The sequence below is a fragment of the Trachurus trachurus genome, assembly GCF_905171665.1.
Source record: "Trachurus trachurus genome assembly, chromosome: 13".
NCBI classification, from domain to species: Eukaryota; Metazoa; Chordata; class Actinopteri; order Carangiformes; family Carangidae; genus Trachurus; species Trachurus trachurus.
This window is the reverse complement of record NC_139892.1, coordinates 1693402-1717719: the sequence shown is the minus strand read 5'-3', so window position 1 is coordinate 1717719 and position 24318 is coordinate 1693402. Positions and strand designations below refer to the sequence as shown.

Here is a 24318-nt window from a genome sequence, read left to right as displayed (position 1 = left end):
ATCCATCTACCTCTTTCTATCTATCATCCCCCTCTCTCTCTTTCTTCTTTCTTTCTTTTTTTCTTTCTTTCACTCCATTTCTGTCTTTTTACTTCTTTGTTTGTTTGTTTCTTTCTTTCTATTCCTTTTCTCTTCCTTTGTTTTTACTCCATTTCTTTCTTTCTTTCTTTCTTTCTTTCACTCCATTTCTGTCTTTTTACTTCTTTGTTTGTTTGATTGTTTCTTTCTTTCTTTCTTTCTACTCCTTTTCTCTTCCTTTGTTTTTACTCCATTTCTTTCTTTCTTTCTTTCTTTCTTTCTTTCTTTCTTTCTTTCTTTCACTCCATTTCTGTCTTTTTACTTCTTTGTTTGTTTCTTTCTTTCTTTCTTTCTGTCCTTTTCTTTTTTCTCTCTTGTTTCAATCTTTCTTTCTTTCTTTCTTTCAACAATTTCTTCAGCTCATTCAGCATTGCTTTCAGCATTCACACCATTTCCATTCTTGGAAATGTTTTTTCTAGTTAATCTCAAGGTCCATTTTAAAAAGACAAACAAACACACGTACACATTTAAAAGAGACAGTCATACCAGTGCTTCCACTGGTATCTCACAGCACTGAGACCTGATTGGACAGCTTTAAGACAAGTCTCCATATCTTTAGTAAAAAAAAAAAAAAAAACACCTTCTTCAATGTTTCATTGTCTATCAGGCAATCCAGCGCCAGTACGCCCGACTGAACACCCGAATGGCAATAATTCAGGTGTTTTTGGACCCAGAGAGAGACATGAGGCATGACTTCAGGCTGTCCAGGCAGGCCTTCACTGGCCTTCTCAATATCCTGTCCCAGGAGAGGGACCATGGATGGGGTCATCATCTGGAGGCACTCATTTTAATATATTGGCTGGCCCATGGTGTGTCATACAGGGTGGCAGCACGGGCATTTGATGTGCCAACAACTACAATTCACAGAGTTGTGCACAGAATTGCAAAGGCAATACGTCAGGCCAAATCCAAGGTCATCTCCTTCCCTCCCCCTGACACCCTGGAAGAAGTTGGCCAAGGCTTTGCCCAGCTGGCACGTCATGCAGCATTCAACAAGGCTGTGGGGGCCATAGATGGGTGTCACATCCGTATAAAGCCTCCAAAAAGAAACAAGGCCTGCTACGATTACTATAAAGGATTTTACTCCATCTAACTGCAGGGCATCTGCGACTCCACTGGAAGGTTCTTGGACATTTTTGTTGGGTATGGGGGGTCTGCTCGTGACACCAGGGTTTTAAGAAATAGCCCAGTTTATTTCAGATCACTGTACCCCCCACCAGGTTATTTTCTTTTGGCTTTAATTCTTGATGAATGAAAACATGAGTCTGTCTTGCGCCGGTCGAAGAATTCTACGGTGTGCGCGGAGGCTCATAAATGTAGTGTGAAAACGCTTCGCTTTTCCAAAACTCCTCGTTGTCCCTTTAACCGACCATGATTATACAATGGCCTAAAAAAATTTTAATAGTTAAATTGTGAGAAGGGCAATTTATGATGGCTTTCCCACATTCATTTTGAAGTGACATCATTTTTTTTTTTAACATGACTGCTGGACTGTGGGAAATCCCCTTTTTCAGTTTACCTTCTCTCCTACTTCATTTAGCTCTGAATTGGCACTTGACTGAATTTTAATTTAATTTAATTCTTATTTCTATTTTTATCCCTGCCTTGGCAAGGCAATTTTATTTGTATAGCCCATTTTTACCAACAGTTTGTTTCAAAGGGCTTTACATGGCATCATAACAACATCCTCTGTCCTTAGACCCTCACATCAACTGAGGAAAAACTCCATGGAAAACCCTTTTAACAGGGAAAACCTTTAAACTATTCTTGGTACCTTTATGTTGGCACCTAACACCAAGACAAGTTCCTCGTGCTGTAAACTGATCTTTGCTGCTCTTGGCAATAAAAACAGTTCTGATTCTGATTCTGATAATTTTCTGAATACTCAAAAATGACATATCAACACATTTGTTTTACAATACAAAGAACACTGCACTGAAATGGATGCTGCAAACCATTGTTTATTATACAATTAAACTGAAATTGGTTGTTGTCCCTATGACAAGTTGAAAACAGAAACACAAATATGGCAAGTTGGTGGAGAAAGCTAGTTGTTCTTCTCCACCAACTTGCCAAGAATCCCTATGAGCGCGTCCATCCGCTCCTCTTTTTTCTTCTCCCTCTCCTCCTCCCTGGTGTCCAGCTCCCTCTGCCTTTTCTCCTGCATTTCACTGTACTCTTTTATGTACTCCAGGACCTCATTTTTTCTTTTTTTAGGACTTGAAGGCAGTGCAGATGTGGATGGACCAGGAGATGGGGAGTGTGGCTGCTCGACAGCGGTTGACTCTGATGTCGCAGAGGAGCTGGACGAGGAGGACACCTCCTATCCAGGCTCCTCTGCGACATCAGAGTCAACCGCTATGGCGATGGGGTTCAGGGGTTTGACAGAGTCCTTGTCCCCTAATGCTTTATGCATTTCATCGAAATAGGGCCAGGTGGCTGGGGTGCTCTCACCACCCTCAGTCCCTGACCCAGTTCGTGGTAGAATCAGGTCCTGCGTGAAGAATAAGACAAGAGTCAATTACCATATTACATTTTCTGATTGAAACAAAAAAAGAAAAGAAAAAAAAAACCTTTGGTTTGGTTATTTAAAGGACTGTAGTCAGATAATTCACAAAGCTTTACCACCAGTGTAAAGAAAACCACCCACATACAGAAACACATGTGATCCAGGGGCCCATAACACAAGATAAGACTTTGTATACCCTGTATTTTTTTCTTTAGATTTTCCCTTTTTTTTTTAAGCTTGGGATGCGGTCACTTCTGTATCTAAACCCATTTCCTTTAACAATAAACTGATGACAAAAGCAGACAGACACACACACACACACACACACACACACACACACACACACACACACACACACACACACACACACACACACACACACACACGTCTTGTGTTTACAGTCATTCTTTGGCTACAGTAACAATAATAACTGACAGTTGTAAAGTTGGCTAAGTGAATAGGCCTACTTACTCTAATCCCTGAGGAGACGCGTTCCTGTGTCCAGTGAATTGTGCATCTCTTTCCACTCTGAGCCTGATGAATTGTATTGTTTGTTGCTCACTCCCTGTTTGTAAGCAAAACCTATGCCCTTAAGGATCGATCTGACCAAATCATCAGACTGCAATAATCACAATCTACACACAGTTGTGACAATCAACGTTTTACTTACATACAAACTTCTTCTTTCTGGCTCCTTCCATCGGACCGCTTTGGTTTATTTACAGATCGTTTTTTTCCTCCTTTTTTTTTTGTTGTTGTTGATATTTCCGGGTATTCTGACGGCATCCTGCACAGCGCTATGAACTGTGGGTAATTCCCTCACCCAAAGTCAGCATCGGTGTTGACTTACGGGACTTCCTGTGAACGCGCCTCTAAGTCAGTGAGTCCGTGAGGGGTCGGATTGGAATTGGACCTTAATTTACGTGTACCTAGCAGTGTGAAGGGTGTGTGTGTGTGTATGTGTGTGTGTGTATACGTTTTAGCCTAGTAGGACAGATGTTACTGGTTCAAAATTGCGGACTTCACGCGTGGTCCACGCGAGACGGCACAAGACTCAGGCATTTTTTTTCTTTGGCGAGACAAGAGGTTTTAATGAAAAGCCTCAATGTGCCAAAACAACCACCAGGTGGCATCTGTGAGAACGGAGGACGACAGGCGGATGACTCAGTGATCTGTGCAGTAATCCACAGCTTAAACTCTAGGCTATTAAACTAGAACTAACTACTGTATACCCTGCCTAAATCACAGAAACTATTGTAGGGGAGAGCCGGGTCGATTGATACACGGGACGATTGATACACAGCGATTTCCTCGAAAACCACACAAGCTTGAGCCGTCAGATTTTGTCACTATGTTCAGCACTCAACACCGACCAATCCTGGGAAAGCTTGTGAAATTACGTCACGCCATTCAAAAGTTATTAGCGCAAACCGGTTTTTGACTACGGAAAGTAAAATGTTAGGTGCGGTAGTTTTTTTGTGATCAAAAGTTGTATTGTGTGTTTCATGCAATAATAATATGACCTAACAACAGATGAATTCGTACATAAACAGGTCCTAATGTATGCAATAAATGCAATGTCATAGTTTTGAAGTTTAGAGGCAAAACAGGTTGAAGTGTCAGTAGTCGCTGCAGGGACGATTGATACAGCTGTTTCAAATGTCCCTCACGCTACCGTGCGTAGTGATTGTGGTCACATAGCGCGATCAATATCTGTATATAAATCACCAAATTAATAGCCTAACTGTTTTGCAATGAACAACAACTGATTTGAATGAACAACATGTATTTTTAATAAACACCACATATTTTTAATGTTCGTGTTTATGACATGAATCAACAGATATTCAGCAAAGTGAGGGTAAAATGCCGAGGGTAAAATGACAATATGTTCAACTGTGTCTCCATAAACATGACTTACGACAGGGAAATAAGTAAATGAAATGAAAATGCAGTCATCCAACAACTCGTACAGAAGAAGAAAGGTGAGTTTAATCGAAATGCGGATCCTGACAATTACGCACGGGACAAAAATATTTATTTGACCTATTTATATTGTGAGAAATTATGTGACATTTTGGCAATAACGAGTACACTAGTATGAAAATCGCTACAGTTGAACTGGTCTGGTTTTTAGCTGCTCAATCTCATTGTTTCAAAGAAAAGGGAATAATTTTTATAACGAAATGAAACGAAAACAATATTATATTGATACATTGTTGTAAAAAAAAATCCAAAAGAAACGAAAATGAACTAAAGAAAATAACTTTCACACACACATTAAAACAGTGCGATTGCTTGAAAGCTGATAATTAGCCATGTGCTTATAAGCTGATTGGCCGAAACCAAGAACAAAGCCGCGTGAATGGCCAATCGCCATACGGCCGACATGTAAATCAGCTGTTTCGATGGGCGTTATATGAATAGAGATGTTAATGTGGTACTTTGCACATAGGCTACTTTCTGTAACTGGAAGAAAAACAGCCAGCTGGAAGAATGTGTTGCCTAAATCTTTTACTGTGTGGGAGATCTCCACCAACGTAGCCGGGGAGAAAGCAAGTGGGACCGTTCTGCCCAGTCTCTGAGCAGCGCACGTTTCACAGATAAGCTTCATAACGGGAGTAGCCTAATGTCAGTAGTTTCTGTTTAAAACATGCTGTTTCAACCGCCCCTCCTCTGTGTCTCAAACGACCCGCATAGGTGGGGCGTTTGAGACAAATAACAACATACGTTTAAAGTTATAAACAGCGCGATCATCCAACATATGTGTTAAATTATAGCCTATGTAACTAAGAGAATAGACATGTGAGTTGCTGATCACATGATAAAAATGTTTGTTTACATAACGTCAAGGGCAGAGTCAAGGCAGCAGATAAATCACAAAACATCAACGCGTCCATGAGCGCAGCGCACCTCATTTTCTCCTGTGAAGAAGAAGAGAAAAAAGAAGCCCATGGTCCGACCTGACCCAGTTATTTAATGTTTAGGTTTATTTAGAAGAAGTCTGATTATGACTGCTGCTCTGGATCAGATTATTTGCTCATAATTCGGGTTATTTTCAAACAGTGGCCAAACAACAGATCAATTAATTATTATAGACTATATTTTCCATTTTTGCTAAGCGGTTTGTTCTGAATTAAATAAAAGCCTGTCCCATACAGCCGCGTGTGTTACGCCGTGTTTTGTTGATGCTATCATCTTTGCCTTGCGCAGATGATCCTTCATAATTAAAAATAAAAAGTCCAGGCCGGCTGCATGGCTGACGGTGTCACCACTCTCATTATCACTGGCTGTTTGTGTTGTCTGTCAAAAAATGGATGAATGAAACCGACTTTGTATCGGCCGCGTCTTCTATCGAGGGAAAGTTATTTATCCTATGTTTTATCACCCAGCCCCAAAGTGACACAGACCCGTTCATTCACAAGAAATCATCCAGCTGCACTCTCAAACAAGGTGCGGAGTGAGAAATCTGCGGCACTACTGCACAGTACTGTAGTTGGCTCATTTTAAAAACACATTTTGGAGATGACGAGACAGATGACCGAAAAAAGAGAGTGAGACGTGGGCTATAGTCTACTGTAGCTGCCGTCGTTACATTTTGTCATTGAAAAACTAGGCTACTATATTATTTACTGTCTGCAGCTAGTTCTCCTTTCATCCTCTTGTATTCTGTATCATGAACAGCGCCACTCCTAATCGCGGCTACATTGTGTGACGTGTCATCATTGTCCCCAAAACGTCTGAGCAGTATTTAGTACGGTGCTGCCACCTAGAGGAAAACAGTTGTGGTGAAAAGACACGCGTTCACACGATCCTGCAGTGCAGGAAAAACCCCGCAATTTTGAACCAGTAACATCTGTATGTACCTCATCTTTTGTTTGAATGTTTACAGTTTTTCTTTTTCTCGTCCCCCCCCAAAGTCTCTGGCGCGTCTCACAGTTTAAAAACCCCTGCTTTATTGAATCCCTGTGACTAGGCTTGTGCCATCAGCAACCCAATCCTCTGTTGTAGATTGAGATTAATCAATCATTGTTTTGGGTTTTTTTTTTCCTCTGCTAAACGCTGTAAAACACAACCTGATTGGTGCTCAGATGAACCCCACCCCACCCCCATTGTGCATACTAACTTTTGTAATAGGTGCATGCTAGCTACATGAATCCACTTACCCCTGACATAGATCTGCGCCGTTTGTCTGCAGCATCCAAAGGCGGAGACATTTTTCTTTTGTGGCCAAACTTTTCTTTGACTCTTCTCACCTCATCTTGGTGTATCAATGGTGCCCGCTCTGCTTTGAATTTTCTTTTCAGTGACTGATGCCAGGTATGCTAATAGAAAAACGAAACAATAGCTCTCAGCTTTGAATGTACTTAAATAAAAATATCCAATAAAAGTTGAACATGTATGAATTATACTACCGTACTGATCCAAATATAAGACCATGTTTTAAATAACGATGATCAGTACTCAAATTATCCCACAAGTTTTTTTTTATACCCTGGGGCAGATGCCACATCACACTGAAGAAACAAGGAAGCTAACTGCACATACAGTAAGTCTCTCTCCTAGACTGTAGTGTCTGCCTATCGCTCTGCTTGATAAAGTGACACGCGCCACCTTAGATAGCTGTCTGTCTAACCTGACGGAGGTTCAGATATGGTACAGTCCACCTTGGGGGTGTCTGAAAATTGCTTTGCATTAGATTTTAACTGGCAAGAGGAATCAATTTTATTGATTGACGTATGTATGATTTTGTCTTAAAACGGTCTTGCAAAAGGGGCATCGTCTTATATTCGGGTCAATAAGGTATTCAGAATTTTTTCTTCATTATTTCAGATAATATATAGCTACGTAATATCAAAACTTTCTGACTTACATACATACATACATACATACAAGCCATTTCCCTCCAGATCCTTAAGAAAGGGGTACCTAGCAAGAAGAGTCTGGACAACCTGGACATATTCAGCATTAGTAGGGTACCTGTGAGATAAATAAAATGAAAAATTAGTGATATGAAAACTAGTCAGGATTTTCCTGAAAAGACAAAAACTTATACAAAAGAAATCCTCAACAAACAATCCTACAGACTCTACCTTAAATGTTCATCCATGAGGGAGCAAATTTGGAACAGCTTTAAAGCATTAAAGCAATGACAATGACACAAATATATGGATAACCTGTGGACATTTCTGACTCACATCGTATGTTCTACAATTGCTTCGTAGAGAACACGAATTATTCTATGTCGATCTCTGGATGACTTCTGACATGCTTCCTTGTTATCAAGCCTGTTTTGCAGATCTTTAGGGAAAGGTGGGATGGCAAACACAGCTGGAAGTCTCCGATTGGAGACCGATTGGAGATTTCTGACATGGGAGAGGGAGAGGACCTTGTGTTAGCAGTAACCAAGTAGTGCTTTTCAACTCACGCAGTCCAGCATAGCATGGCACAGCTCTACTGTTTTTTTTTTTTGCTTTTCCACTAGCCCCTAGTACCAGGTACTATTTTAGTACTGCCTGGTTCCAAGCAAGCCAAAGTGATACTAAAAGCCCCCACTGATCTGTACCAAGACTGCTGTTTTTCTTTTACCTTAGTTAAATGACTGCCGTGTGGAAAACCACACTGTGGTCTGTAATCACGGTGAAGAGTGAGTTTGGAGCTGATGAGGAGATAAAAAAAGAGAGACAATGTGGCCCAGCAACGACCCCACCCCCGCTGAAGAGGAACTAAGAAAACTTAGCTGTAATGGAAAAGCAACTTTACCAAGTTGTGCCTGTGTAGTAGGAAAGCACCAAAGGTGACAGTACAGATTTGTTACTTGGTACTTGTTATGTAGTACTTGCACTTAATTTCAGTATTTCCAAGTTGTGCTACTTTATAGCCTACTTCTACTCTCAGGGGTATATCTCAGGGGCAACTTCCAACTTTTATTCAACTTAATTTGTCTGAAAGTGAACAAGTTACTTCAGTTTAATAGCTTGTACCTTGCCTATCCAGTGAAAATAATTTATCACCTGTGTTAAAGGTTGAATGTGTAGGATTACCAGAACATTAACAGAACGTTAGACCGTTGGTAGGTAAAACGGGTCGTTGCTAGGGACTCCGTTCTGATCAGAGGACAGCAGAGGAGGAGAACTATGCAGGATTTACCTTATGTTTATTTTTTACCGTCATTTAACAGCTCGTAGCTTGTTACAGGGAGAGTGGAGGCTCTCTGCCTTCCACACCGCTGCTGGAAACCAAACCTGCGCTCAGAGCCTCCGCTGTCACTGCTCTCGTCAAGTTGAAAAAAAAAAAGAAGCTCTGAGGCACCGGGAGTCGACGACAGTAAACGTGTTTATGACTGATAAGACTACACAAATATACCCATCCTAACATGAATATGATAATCCATTGATCCACCGATTGATTATTGAAAAGGCTTCGTTGAAAACAGACGCATACGACCGGGAGGAGGCAGGAAAACAGCTGAGAACTGAGCCACGTGTTGGCTACAGGCAGGTACGAATGTAAACAGAACGTTGACAGAAAGTCATTGTCGAGCCCGTCAAAAATTTTTTAAAAACATTAATTCAGACTAAAAAAAATGTTTTATGGAGAAGCAATACTTTCATTCTGAACACCTCAAAACACCCAGTGGATGTATTATATATTTTTTAATATAGCTTTTAATAAATATTCTACATATTCAACCTTTAACTGTTAAATGTTTGTGATAAATGTCATAAACTGCAGGATAAATTCATTAACAAAACTTACCCTTCTCCTATTAAAGGCTGTAAATACAGTTCTTCAGGAACTGGTTCCAATGTTAAAGCAGATATCAGCTTCACGGCCGTTTCGGCTAATGCTGCGTTCAAGGCAGGCTTTTGAAACCGTAAGTTACAGCTTCAAGTCACAACTACGACTTGGTAGCGTTCCAGGTAACCCGTAGCTCGTGTTTTTACCATCCTGTTGTCTGTGAAAGTTCCCTATAACGGCCACTCGTAACTTCCGACCCGTGAACTCGTACCAGATCGAACTGGTATGACTTCACAGGAAGGAAAAACACAAAGTACGAGTTTCTTTGAACGCACCATGAGTTAGCAGCCCCCGCCCTTGTCAGGCATCAATTGGTCCTCGTGCTACGTCACCACATTCACGCGCATCCCTTGGCTGCACACACAGCCCTTCATGCCGTTCTCTCTCCTCATTGGATAACACTTGTATCCCACAAGGAAAATTTTCTCCTCGGGTTACAGCAGAGCAGAGTGACGGAGAGACTCGTGTTTAGGCTGAAATACTTCATGTAAGTGATTGCTGACGGAAAATAGGACTATTTAGGACTTATATTAACAAAAACATTCCACTGATATCTGCTTTAATGTCACCACTTCTTTCTGCTCCCTAACAAATTTTTGAAATTTTGCTTGCTTTTTAAAAGACCCAGAAAAAAGGTACGAAACCATGCTGTCTGTTAAGCCAATCTCCACAGTCTCCCCATCCACATCATTATCTGAAAAAGAGGGAGAGAGACACACAGAGAGTACAAGAGACACCAAAATAGTCATTTGTCACAATATACGATAAAGTAAAAAAGTGAATACCTTAATCCATAGCTTTAAAGGGGGACCTATTATGCTTTCTTAGCTTTACAGACTTTTTTTTAAAATGTTGAACTATTGCTTTAGAGGATGTAGATTAGTAATACCAGTGACCAGTGGGTAACATCAGTGATGATCATTAACACCAACCACCATTAGAAATTTTGATATGATAAAAATATTAATACATTAATACATTAAGCTGTAATTCATGTTGATTTGTAATGGTAAGTGGTTAACTGTTATGTGACCATGTTGTTAAAAAAAATAATACAAATGAAACATGAAATTGCTACCATTTCATAGAATGACCCACATAGTTTAATTTTTCACCTGATGTGCACAGTTGTTATCATTCTGGTCCAAATGCCGTAGTACTGACAAAGCATCATGTTTCCTCATTTAGTTTAATAAATTGACTGCTCGAGTTCGACTATACAGTGGGAGCCACATAGAAATTCCCCTGCCATGCTGCTGCCATGCTGTTCCCATGCTGTTCCCATGGGAGTTCCAGCAGAGCTCCAGCAAAGTCCCAGCAGCTGGAGTGACCCCCTCCTTTTCCTGGGTGTGACTAGTTTTTACTGGAACTCCACCCATTCAATGAAATACATGACATGACCAGGAGATGGCGCTTCTCTCACAGAACAGTACATATCGCCAGAGGCGGCATTTAAAGTGCCGCCGCTGGTGGTGAGTGGAAATTCACATAATTCATAGAACCACGAGTACATGTTTGATTTAAGAAGTGAAATTATAACAGACCTAGCTACTGGAGATGCGCTGGCCACTGTTTTATCTGGAAATAAATTGTTGTAGCTAATAATACCTACTGTCAATTTTTTTTTATCACAATTTATTTACTGTGAATCTACATTTAAATAGGAAAAAACTAAGGGAGTGATGAAAGCCTTTTTAAGATGTTTGCAGTTGCAGGTATTCAGTGCATGCCTTCGACCAGGGAATTAGCATTATCATTGCTCAATCTTTTGTTTGCCCTAATGGGCCGCCTATTGGTCACCCATTGTCACACAAATCGCACAGAGCCTGCAATGGAGCTGGCTGTTCAACTTTGAAGGAGGACCGGGGGAGGGGAGGTTATGTTGGAAGGCTAGCTGGACCAGACTCTCTCCTGAGCAACAACACACCCCAAACCCCTGAACATTCACACCTGCTCCAGAGCATTACCATCTGCAAGCATCCCCCACCACTTTGACTATGAATTGATTAGAAAATGAGCAGGTATTTCCTTAGAAGGTCCTGCTTTAAACATTTTTATTTTCATGATTATCTTACATTATTATCTATCTTACAACATTTTTTGTAATTTTGCAACAGTGCTTCATGGCAGAGGTTAGGCACATGTGGCAAGGTGAAGAGGGTCCAGGGTGGGCTTCGAACCCCAGACTCTTGGGTAACAGTCATGTGCGCTAACCATTCGGCCAAAGGGACATCCCCTTGGCCAAGTAGCCAGGGCGCATGATCAATAGGAGGCATAGTGACAGGACCCTCAACTGTCACACACACACACACACACACACACACACACACACACACACACACACACACACACACACACACACAGTGTGTCAAACAGGATTGCAGATGGTCTGAACATATGGAGTCAGTGCTGGAATTTCATTTAACTCTGTACTTCCTCTGGATTAAATGTATTAATTAAATGTATTGATTTTTCACTATAATTTACTAGTTATAGGCAGCACTAGCCTATACTGTCAATCCCCCTATAAACCCCATTCCGATTTGATATCACAACTTCACAAAGTTGAAGACACCTGCTGCACCTATCTAATCTTTGTATGACTGAATTATTCTGCTTAGACCCTGACTAATACTCATAGTAATGCTGCATTAGCATCAAAACAAAGTAGGCTAAATAAAAAATGACCATACATACATAGTCTAAGAAAAAAAGTGGAAAAGTCAGGGGCCCACTTTAGTATTCTTTCAGGGGCCCCAGAATTCCTAGCAACGGCCCTGATAACTTGCTTATTTCAAGTGGACCGGCGGATCAGCTGATGTGCAGTGCGCGCTGTATAGCGTACTGTATGGTCTCTCTCTCTCTCTCTCTCTCTCTCTCTCTATCGCACTGTACGTCTTCACAAGACACAGGTCGACGTGTGTGGGGTGAGATGGAAATAAGAGCAGAGCGCACCTTCGCTCTCATGTTGAGTTCCATATTAAGACAGGTGCGTCAGTGCCACTAGATCATCGCGGAATCGCGCGTCAGGCATTTGGCCCTCCTAATGGGAATGGCTGGTTTGACGTGACTTTATCATTAAAAGTAAAAAATAAAAAATAAAATAAAAAAGAGAGAGAGAGAGAGAGAGAGAGAGAGAGCTGTCAACCACTAGATGCGTCAGGTCAGCATAGCGCAGGGGGAGGGATATTAGTATTCTGTGGTGAAAAATACACTCATTCATGAAATTTTATTGAGAACTCTGACCCCTACACCGCAGCAGCCAGCAACAGACTTTTACAAAATAAAAGCATGTGAGCAACATGCATTAATGCGCAGTAAAATAAATGTCGGCGTTAATAGTTTAATGAGTTGCCACAACGCAACTTGCCCAGCCCTAATAAATACACAAATGTAGCCCGTGGTTCTGAGACGTGACGCGCTGTGGTCACTAGAAATTTATTTATTTATTTGCGGATCGGGAGTGAATGAGCAAGCCAGAGATGCACAGCAGATTTCATGGTTGCCGACTGGCAAAAACTGAAAGAGGGGCTTGTAAATAACTGTTTATGTTACAGGTTTCACACAAACAAACAAAAAACATCCAGTAGCCTATGTTAAGTCCCAGCTGTGCCATGGCGAGGGCGCATGACGCACGTGTGGTTTTAATTTATGAACCTCATAATTATTTTTCTTTCCTCTTGTTTGAATATAAGGGCGGTCACTTAGGACCACACTTTAATTTTACACATACAGTCTCATGCGTTAATATTCACGGACATGTCGGCATGTTGTTTATTTATTGGTTAGGGTTTATTTGCGCACCGTATGCTTCAGTGTTAACATTAAAACCACCACAAGGCAAACATTTACTAGAATGCAAAATCTGTAGACAGGTAAACTGCGAGTGATATACATTTTTATTTGTGCTCTGTCGGTGTTTATTTATCTTTGAAGCTACTTATAGATCGCCTGTTTTGGAGGCAATTATAGCAATTCATCTGAGGGAAAAAAGAAAGGAGGAGGAAAAGTGATTGACAGATTAACTCGGGTCAAAATCACTGCTCCTCCCCGTGGACAAAGGCCACACTGCAGCTGATTTTCACACGGGCTGCAGAGGGGTGGTAACAGTCGTGGCTGCGTTCGCTACGTCATCGCGGGGGATTACATTATCGCCACGGGCCAAGCGGGAGCCCGTCACGGACCCGCCACGGACCCATCACGGTCCCACAGAGGTCCCGACAGGGACCAGGGGGAACTTCTAGGTGGCTACATCTGTAGTTGTGCTAACGAAGCTAAAGGAGCTAACGTTGCTAACATTGCTAACGAAGCCAACTGGTAAACAGATTCACCATACCGATGCCAGCACTTTCAGCTCTTAAGTGGTGTGCAGTAACGTTAACAGCAGAACAAACAGGGAGTAGAGCACCGCAACAAGTAAGCTGCAACAGAGGCTAACTGAAGCTATCCAGGGAAGACACCGAGCAGGCAGAGCAGGCAGTGATTTCACCTCCACTTCCACCCCTCCTCCATCGCAGCAAAAAAAAAAAAAAAAACTCACGCTGCCATTGACTGTCAACATGACCTTTTACCGCGATACATTCGGTTAAGACCTCCTTCACAACATGTTTTTACAGCGTCCACAATTAAATTAAGCCCGGAGCCATTTTGTGATGAAAACTTAATGTGTGTGTGTTGGGGGCGGGGGAGTTGTGACTCGCGGACAACAAGAACAAAAAGAGAGCTCGACCGTTACTAAAAGGTACAAATGTGGGCCATAAAGGTACATTTTAGTCTATATTAAATGCCCGCGCAATGATATCAGCAGATTTTAGCTAATGTTAGCTACCTAACATTTAGCATTAACGTTAATTAAACAATTTCAATCCAACACAACACAAACCCTTTGATTAAACTTAACGTTACAAAGCACAAAGGATGTCTCGACAACCATTTGGTCATGTTGACCTTAGACTGAAGCTGAATGTCCGAGTTTTTTTTCCGAGCTAGCATCATGTTCTAGACGACATTAATGCTAAGTTAGCTGAAGATTTAACGTTACCGACTGGTTTCTTGAGTTTCGACGAAAGACTGCTCTCTGTTCGAAAATATAAAGCTCTATCTTTAACTTAATGTCATTTTGAAATTAACTTACCTCTAAACTTCTGGCCTTCTTCCTCGGTCAAGTGTATCCCAGCCTCCTCCAGCTTTTGGAGAAGTTCATCCGTCGACCACCGAGCCCACTCCATCTCCGCCTCGACGACGGCAGCCAAGTGGCGAGTGTTCGCAAGAGCAGTTGATAGACAGACAGATGGATGGATGGACAGTTTTTTTGTGTGTGTGTTTTATATCAGTCTGAGCTTGGTTGATCTTAAATGTTAGTGATGTGTGATTCCACTGATTTAATTTCTGATCCAGGTATAAATAAAACCAAATTAAGGTGATATAGCTCATACCAATATGACACCAAGCAAACCATATCAAAGCAAATCTGTTAAGATTTATTATTATTAATATTATTATTATTAAGAGGCAATATTATTGCTTCTTATGACTCAGGCATGGACAAACTAAGGCCTGTGGGCCACAGCATGTCAGGTTTTTAATACGGCGCATCAAATAGAACAAAATCATCCAACAATTTGCAAAGACCACAAACTTTGATGCACTGGCAAAAATAGTGACCAACAACACTGCTACCACTGAAATTGAATGTAGGCTAATCATTTACTTTTAGGTAATGACTTTTACATTTGTATTGTACTTTTTGCATTTGTGTCATAAAGCTCATTGTGGCCCCCAAGTTTCCCACCCTTGGTGTAAACAAACTAAATTTCTCAATTCTAATGCAAAAACCTCTTCCAATTTTTGCTCTGTTCATCCACTGACAGCCTCACATTGTTGTTGTACCCCTGTTAATGGGGAAAATGGTACAGATATGGACCCCTAATTAAATGTACCCTTTTAGCCCCAAAATGGTACATCTAAGTACCATGTGGATCAACTCAGAACCTGTGGAGGTACATCACCAGCAAATGTACCTTAGAGAACAAAAGTGTACCTCAGTTGTACCTTCTTTTCTGACAGTGTAGGAAGTAGCCTATCTGGAAGCAAAGGCATGCAATGGGTGAGAATCTGGAAACAGACCACGTTGTTCCAAGTTCTGACCTATTGTGCTAGCATTACCAGGCTAGGTAGCTTGCGGAATTAGCATGGTTTCAAAGCCTTCCAATGGCTGCTACAAGAGCGGAAAAAGAGCTTGCCTGCAGCTTGCTGTAAGTCATGCTTCCAATGACAACCTCCCTCGTAGTGTGGAGTACTTGGTACGGGAGACGTACAACTGGTTTTCAGCGTCTCCAAAGCGCAGAGAGGCCTATAAGGCCGTGTATGAGACCATCAACTGTGGGGAGAAACCCTTACAGATAACTAAGGTGTGTGCTACACGTTGGTTGTCAATTGAACCAGCGGTTTTGCGTATTTTGGATCAGTGGGAGGCGCTGAAACTGCATTTTGCACTGACCAAATCTAGCGAACACTGCTACGTGGCTGTTGTTAGCCACAGCATGTAGCTCAGCTAGTTAGCTTCAACTGTGTTCACATCAACTATACATTGTAGATAAACTAACTTATAATGGCATCGATATCGTGTCTGTATATCTTCGCACTGGTCCTGTTGCTCATGTAACCCCGCCGCCAGTGGCCAGCCCCCGGTTCTTAGCTCTAGCCCAGCAAGGAGTTGGTGCTTGGGACGACCAGTTTTAAGTACCAATAACCGTTTTTTAAGCGGTGGAAAAGCAAAGAACCGGTGCTAGTCAGGCTCTGGCTCCGAACCAGCACTGGAACCAGCTCAGTGGAAAAGGAGGGGAAACCCTACAACCCCGGGATGTCACAAAACTATAACGCGCCCATTGAATTAAACTGACGTCCACTGTTCTTTTGCCGTCCATCATGGCGTCCGTAGCTACCACGAGTGGAACGTGATGTCACGTGCAAGGGGTCAATACTCGATGTACAGCGATCCTCAGAACATACTGTATCTCACCTTTTTAAAGTCAGTGCTGGGTGAAGTGCAGTCTGCCATCAAGGCTTTTGAGGGAGATCAGGTGGATCCCCTCAAACTTCTGGACACCTTGGTTGGCCTAATAAAATCAGTGAGTAGCAGGGTACTGAATCCGCTGGCAAAAATTGATGTTCTGAAACAGCCTATTGACGGACACATTAGTTCTAAACCATATCTTGGTTACCTTTTCCAGTCAAAGGCAGCTGAACTCAACCTTGCCCCTGAGGAGACAGACAATGTCCAGAAGCGGTGCATAGCCTTGACCATCTCCCTCACTCATGAGCTGAGAGTGAGACTGCCGGACAACATTGATACACTGCAGTTCATGTCAGTGTTCAATAGGGATGGGTATTGATAAGAATTTAGCGATTCAGATTCCATTATCGATATTGCTTATCGATTCGATTCCTTATCGATTCTCTTATCGATTCTCATTGGGTGAGGGAATAAAAGAGAAATGGGTTTGTTTGCATTAATGCAGTGGTTCCCAACCTTTTTTGGCTCATGACCCCTTTTGACATCACAAATTTCTGGTGACCCTCAATCAAGATGAGCAAGCTCAGATATTTGTATATGCTGCATTTTATTTGATCTTGAATTATATTCAAGAAAGTGAATGTATAAAGAATATAGTTGTTTAAGATTGTCTGTGGTGTTTTTAATCATAATTTTAAAAAGAAAAATAATTAGTTTATTTAATTTTTTTTTTTAAATTAAATTACTAGACATTTAAGGCGATCCCATTTGAATTCCATGCGACCCCACACGGGGTCCCAACCCCAAGATTGAAAACACTGCATTAAAGCAGAAGTAAGCGATCCGGTCGTTTTCGCTAATGCTGCGTTCCAGGCAGGCTTTTGAAATCGTAAATTACAGCTTCAAGTCACAACTTACGACTTTGTAGCGTTCCAGGCAACCCACTCGTGTTTTTCCGACCTGTTTTACCGGTGAAAGTCACTATAACGGCCACTCGTAACTTCCGACCCGTGAACTCGTACCAGATCGAACTGGTATGACTTCACGGTCGGAAAAATACGAGTTTCCTTGAACGCACCATAACAGTCCTCGTCGCTACGTCACCACATTCACGGTGTTCCTTGGCTGCACACACAGCCCTGCATGCCGTTCTCTCTCCTCATTGGATAAAAACTGTAGGATACGATAAATGTTTTCTCCTCGGCTCAGAGCAGAGCAGAGGGACTGAGAGACCCGTGTTTCAGTCCAAACACTCTATGTAAGTGATTGCTGTCGGAAGATATAACTATTTAAGACTTATATTAACACAAATATATCACTCACTTCTGCTTTAATGGCTCTAACATTAAAAAAGTAGACAGGACCGACCTGCCTGGACAGGTTAACACTAGACCACTGCGGCTGTGGGGCAGCTGTGCTCACAGGAGGAATTTAACAATGTTTCCATTACATGGTTTTTATGCTTCTGTATCTTCTCACTATTATTGTTTTCATAACGTTCGTTTTTATTCGGAGTGAGCGAGTGAGCGAGCGAAAGAGAGAGAGCACGCGAGAGAGAAAAGACACAGGGCGCACCGTTTCACGTGGCTACGAGCAAAACCTGAAAGGAAGTGGTTATAATAAAGAGAGAAAAACACAAAGAATAGACATGTGGCCTGTTCAGGAGACGTTGTCCTGTCCTCACGACGTGAGGGAGGGAGGACCGGAGGGTGGCTCACAGGTTAGTGATGAGGAAACGTCACTGTCAGCTGCATCTGTCAGCAGCTCCGCTCCACGCAGACACGCCACTAACTTTATTTTGTGAGAACAAACGGTGACATGTGGATATAAACACTAAGAGTAGAGTACACTAAGATCCAAGTTGGAACCGGTTCCGAAGGGGAACCGGTTTTCGATACCCATCCCTAGTGTTCAATGTAGGGGAAACTCTCAAGCACAGCAAGAGCCTGGGAGAAATGGGAAAAATGGCCAAGCTCCTTGGCTACTCTCCTGCTGTGATAGACAGGATTGTCCAGCAATGGCGTGTCATCCATCTCAGCAATTGGGTAGAAACAAAAAGCACAGTAGGCTTCTGGAGTGAGGTTTGGAAGTTAAGGGATGCAGCTGGTTTCAACCCATTTCAAGAACTTGCCATGGCTGCTGTGTCTGTGTTGTCCTTGCCACACACTAATGCTGAAGTCGAGCGTTTACTCAGCCAGATGAGTGTGGTAAAAACCAAACTCAGAAATCGAATGTCCTTGCACACCCTTAACTCCATCCTGAATGTCAGATATGGTCTGAAGCTGTCTGGTGAGGCTTGCTATGAGCACAAGTTGCCTGATGATGTTTTGCAGCTTTTTGGCACATCAGCTGCAGATATCAGTGCAGATATCAGTGGAATGTTTTTGTTAATATAAGTCCTAAATAGTCCTATTTTCCGTCAGCAATCACTTACATGAAGTATTTCAGCCTAAACACGAGTCTCTCCGTCACTCTGCTCTGCTGTACCCGAGGAGAAAATTTTCCTTGTGGGATACAAGTGTTATCCAATGAGGAGAGAGAACGGCATGAAGGGCTGTGTGTGCAGCCAAGGGATGCCCGTGAATGTGGTGACGTAGCACGAGGACCAATTGATGCCTGACAAGGGCGGGGGCTGCTAACTCATGGTGCGTTCAAAGAAACTCGTACTTTGTGTTTTTCCTTCCTGTGAAGTCATACCAGTTCGATCTGGTACGAGTTCACGGGTCGGAAGTTACGAGTGGCCGTTATAGGGAACTTTCACAGACAACAGGATGGTAAAAACACGAGCTACGGGTTACCTGGAACGCTACCAAGTCGTAGTTGTGACTTGAAGCTGTAACTTACGGTTTCAAAAGCCTGCCTTGAACGCAACATTAGCCGAAACGGCCGTGAAGCTGATATCTGCTTTAAGGCAGGTCCCTCTGTTGCTGAACCTGCCACAGAAAGCCTTGACCAGAGTGAAGATGACATACTCTTTCTGTGAGCCAGCACAGCATGTGTGGAGGGGGGTCTGGAAAAAAACACAACTACAACAATAAATCAGTTCAAGTCATTCTATCATTTGCTACCAGACAATTGTCCAAGTCCCTCCGATCCGAGTCCAAAGTGAGTCTCAAGTCATTTGGTTCAAGTCTCAAGCAAGTCCCAAGTCTTTTCTTTTGTGGGCAAGTCAAGTCAAGTCAAGTCCCACACCATTGTCCCCCAGCCAAAAGCACCCGGGTTTATATCTTGAAGAGAAAACCCTTATCTTCCTAATGTCAATGTCAAAAAAGAGTGTGCAGACTAGTGTGCATGGCTTTTTTTTTTTTTAAATCTCAAGTAGGCTGGACCAGTAAAATAATGAATAATGAGAACTCTAAGTTTTTCCCTTTAATTTAGTGCAAAGAAGTAGGCTACAAGTAGCTATTATTAAGATGTTTACAGTTAATTAACTATACTTTTACAGAACATTATGAACAACCTGACATTTATTGAAAAAATATGTGCATTTTCAACATAATCAAGCCTCTTCTGTCTTCTATGTAATTTTCCCACTTGGCAAATTCATCCTATGGGCCGGATTGGACCCTCTGGCGGGCCGCTTTTGGCCCGCGGGCCGCACGTTTGACACCCCTTGATACACCAACAGGTCCGCTCGGACTGCGCACCACGGCAACTCGGACCAAGAGTCCACTCGTAACGTCAGCTGGGGAAGCAGCTCAGGAAGCGCAGTGGACAGGGCTGTACCATGGATGTATTAGGCTACAGTATTATGGGCTGCACCGGGAGAGTCGCCTCACTGAGGGCATGTGTGTGTGTGTGTGAGAGGAGCGAGGGGGAGCGCCGCCCGTCACAGAGGAGAGAGGAGAAATGCATCATAATGAATGTAATGAAACAATAGCAACGCATTAGATGTATATTGTAGCTCCTTTCTTTTAAAGTAAACATGTAAAATACACTGTAGGGGAAACAATGGATCGGTAAACCCATGCAATCAAGCGCAAAAGTGCGTGCTCCCGCTTCGGGGGGGAAAAAAAACAGAGCCCGTCTGAACCTGCTAGAGCGCGCGCCGTGCACACAAACGGACTGCTCTGGTCATACTAAAAAATATACAACGAAAAAAACTGGCCTATAAGTCGTCTGAGTCATCTTGTCTCAAGTCGAGTCGAGTCTACAGTCACATTGTCTCCCAAGTACGAGACGAGTCTCAAGTCTTTGCCTTCCAAGTCGAGTCAAGTCGCAAGTCGTTAAACTTGCGACTCGAGTTGACTCGAGTCCGAGTCCCTATGACTCGAGTCCAATTGTCTGTTTGCTACTGTCTCATTTAATTGTCTCTGTTAATGTTCCCGGTTAAAATCCTTTATAGACCTACAAAAAATGTATAAAATGTTATGTTCATGTTTCAGTGTGACTTGTAGGCGAGAAACTAAACCAAACTTAAGAAGAAAGGAGAAATCTCAAATCTAGACGCTGGTCTCCCGCATGGGTGCAGATTTATGTTTTTGCCCATGGAAAATGCTGGGGAAATGCTCTGGGAAATGCTGTTCACGCTGTGGAAATGCTCTGACTTGAATGGGAGTGAAGCGCTATTGCGCAACAGACACAGAGACGCAGCGAGGAGAACAGCGCGTGAGGAAGATGAAGATGAGCTACTGAACGACGAGGAGGGATTTAGAAATAAAAGCCTCCCTCAGATAAAAGCTTGCCTCAAATAAAGGCCGTCGGCCGTAGCCTATACGTCACACTGAGCTGTCAGATGCAGCCTGAGTATGCCAGATGCCAGGCTGCTGTATGGAGCAGGCAGGCTGCATCACATCAAAAGCATATATCTATTTATGAACCTCTCACAAGCACCTAATTCTCGGCCCTACTGCTGCTGCTGCTGCAAAAAAAGGATGCATTATTCGACCCGAACCCAGGTCAGGTCGAGTCGGTCGGGCCCGATGACGAGAACTCCGACTGACCCAAGGAAAGAGCCAGAGACTAGTCTATTACAGCCTATATATATGGCCGGAGCACACATTTAATTTATTACAAGATTAATCGGTGCTGATTAAACTGATCCGACTCTTTCCTTTTTACTCTTTTAAACAGTAACAAGCGGCTTTTCGGACAGCCAATAGCGACTTCCCTTCCTGAGGAGTTGGCAACACTGGACGGAGCTGGGCAGCCAGGTACTGGAGAGGAGAGGAGAGGAGCGCGGGGACGGCTCTCCATTCCGACACACCTCCACTCCGACACCCAGCTGTTCCGACACACTATTTTCGGAAAGGCGGGGTGTAACCGAGGAGCGCACTGCAGGAGAGACGTGTGCCGTGCGTAACGGCGCGTAAAAGACTTTTAACACGGCTGAAAAACTGTTAGAGAATTACCCAGACGTGAGGAAATGCAGAGATGTAAGATCACGGGGCTCTGGCAGGTATCAAATCAATAAACGCATACGTTTTCACAAAGTTGTATCAGTTAGTACATGGTTTTCAGACGTGGTAAATAAAGACGCAAAAACAGCCACCGCAATCTCTTCCTGGTTTGGTAAATCACATTGCGCGCGCTAAATAAATGGATTTGCATCTACTCCTCCCAGTATTCTGCACGTTCTGGCAGAAACACCCATATTTACATATTCATCAAGGCAAACACGCTAGATGGATTGCGTCATGCTATTTTGCCCGTTAGAGAGACGCAATCCTCGGTGCGTCTGGTTAGTAGATCAGGTTCCACAAGTGTTTGCAGTGCAATCACGTTTGCACACGTTTTAATACACGCAAACCTTTAGTAGATCTGGCCCTGTGTGTTTTCTCTACAGCTTAGAGATGAGCTCATCAGACGGGGAATGCCATCAGATTTCACTCTCATCTATCAGGGCTCTCATGATCATGATGCTTTCAGTTGCCCTCAATGGTGAAAATTGTAATTGTCAAAATTACTTTAATTAGCTTTTCCTCCGCTGTTATATTAATCTTTTAATATTTTTTAATCATGAAGTTTCATTTAAAGATTTATTGAGAGGAAAGATCGGCGACATTATGAATTAGAGTAGAGAAACCCTTCTAATCCTTCTGTACATAATGTGAAAAAATGATTTGGATGATTTGGATTTCTTCATAGTGATGTGGTGCAGTTTACTGGTGTGGTAACATTAAGATCAGGGCTTCACACTTTCTGTCTCTACTTGCTTCTAGTGCTACTGCAAAAAACAACAACAACAACAACAAAAACTTTTGAATGCAGGACTTCAAAAACTCATTTCAGACCAGGGATAACCTTCCAGCCTCAAACGAAAGACAAAGTTTAAGCAGCTTATTTTGTGTGGTAACAGTAGTTATATGACTTCTCTGGTGATGTTGACTATCTTTATAGCTGTCCTATATCTGACAGTGAGGACCTCATCTATGTTCCCTCTGTCTGAAGATGACATCAAGACCTCCATCATCTCCGAAGTCAGTGGCCTCTTATTTGATTAGACATCCAAACTATATAAACACCCACTTAAAGAAAGGGAGCACCGTTGTCGGTGGAAGACAATCAACATGTAAAAAAACATCTGTGTTTCCAGACACTCAATGGAAAAGGTTTGAATTAAAGTGTTTATCTGCGTTCGTCAGTGCAGCAGAGTTCAGTCAGAACTGGTTCAAGTCAGTTTAGAGAAGTTAGCTATACTGTCCTGTACCTGAGTGTTGGTGTGTAGGGTATGTGACCTGCTAACTATGTGAAACATGAGACTCTACTGATCAGACCTGCTCCACCACCCTGAGCAGCTCCATTCCAAGTTTCTCTTAATCATAGCTCACATATAGAGTAGTACGGTATAGATGTCCTCATTAACGTCATCTGATTGTGTCAACCAATAGAGGGATTATCAGCCTACGTCACTGACGTTCTACTGCGCATGTCGCCTGCAGAAAGAGAGCAGCAAGAGCCGTGATCATGTCTTTTTGTGCTGTTAGTTGCACTAATTGTTTTGATAAAAATAACAATACGCGCAAAATTTACAGAATAGCCTCAACTCGCACCCCTTTCAAGGCAAACGAGAGAGAAAATAGTACATTGGCGATTAATTTCGAGCAATATAACGTGTTAGATACGTTGGTTTGAATGGTGATAAAGCTAAATGCCCACAGGCACAGCTGGAGAACTGCAGCGAATGAGTTGTGAAATGTTTACTACGACAGTGACTGAAGACGAGGTCACATACTAATGGAAAGCAAGCTGAGATTAATTAACGTTAAGATATATTGTTTTACATTACCGGTACATACTCAGCCATGCACGTAACGTTATAGTTACGTTATGCAGTTGTTCCAGACTTTAGACAGGTCCGTCCTCTTCCCTCGTCTCTGACCAGGCAGCTCAGTCCTCACAGCCACTGAGTTTTGTAATCGTGAGTATTTTCCTGAACATTATTGTCTGTTAAATAACTGTAGGTAACGTTAGGGATGCACAGTGACAGTGTTGTTTTTACCGATGACCGACGCCGTGCTGTGAGAGTCCGTGGTTTGTCCCGTGGCTGAGTTGCCGTTGCCGCGGTACAAACTCGATCCTCCGTCCTGACGTTTTGTTTTTTTTCCTGCCGTTATAAAACTATAAAACCGTCTATGTATAAAACACACACTACATCAGTAGGTGATAAACTGTTGTAGTAGGCTGACAACATCGCTAGCTAACACCGCTTTGACTACACTAGATCCATAGAGGTAACCATGACAACCGGTTCTTTCTGCAGTCAGGTTGCGCACGCATCCTGATTTGTTGGTAAACAGATAATCCCTCTATAGGGAGTGGAGGACAGGGTGTCTGCCTGTCACAAGGTATGTTTCAGTGTTGGACGTATAATTATATAATGATAATCAGCAACATTCCCTACACTAGTGCCACCCTTCATGCTGCAGCAGTGCATCCTTGACATGTCACCCTTTTACTGATGGAAGTTTGCAGT

The 24318-nt window shown here is 42.6% G+C and overlaps 1 protein-coding gene across 1 annotated transcript; it reads right to left on the bottom strand.

The window, feature by feature from the left end:
• Window positions 1-2401: 2401 nt before the first annotated feature.
• LOC310995676 (uncharacterized protein) lies at window positions 2402-14616 on the bottom strand (the record flags this gene model as incomplete). The annotated part of the gene is made up of 7 exons (XM_083984793.1): window positions 2402-2572; window positions 6844-6912; window positions 7477-7567; window positions 7786-7953; window positions 8572-8576; window positions 9958-10082; window positions 14523-14616. The coding sequence occupies 7 exons, from the start codon at window positions 14614-14616 to the stop codon at window positions 2402-2404; spliced, it is 723 nt and encodes a 240-aa protein (XP_083840919.1).
• Window positions 14617-24318: the final 9702 nt, after the last annotated feature.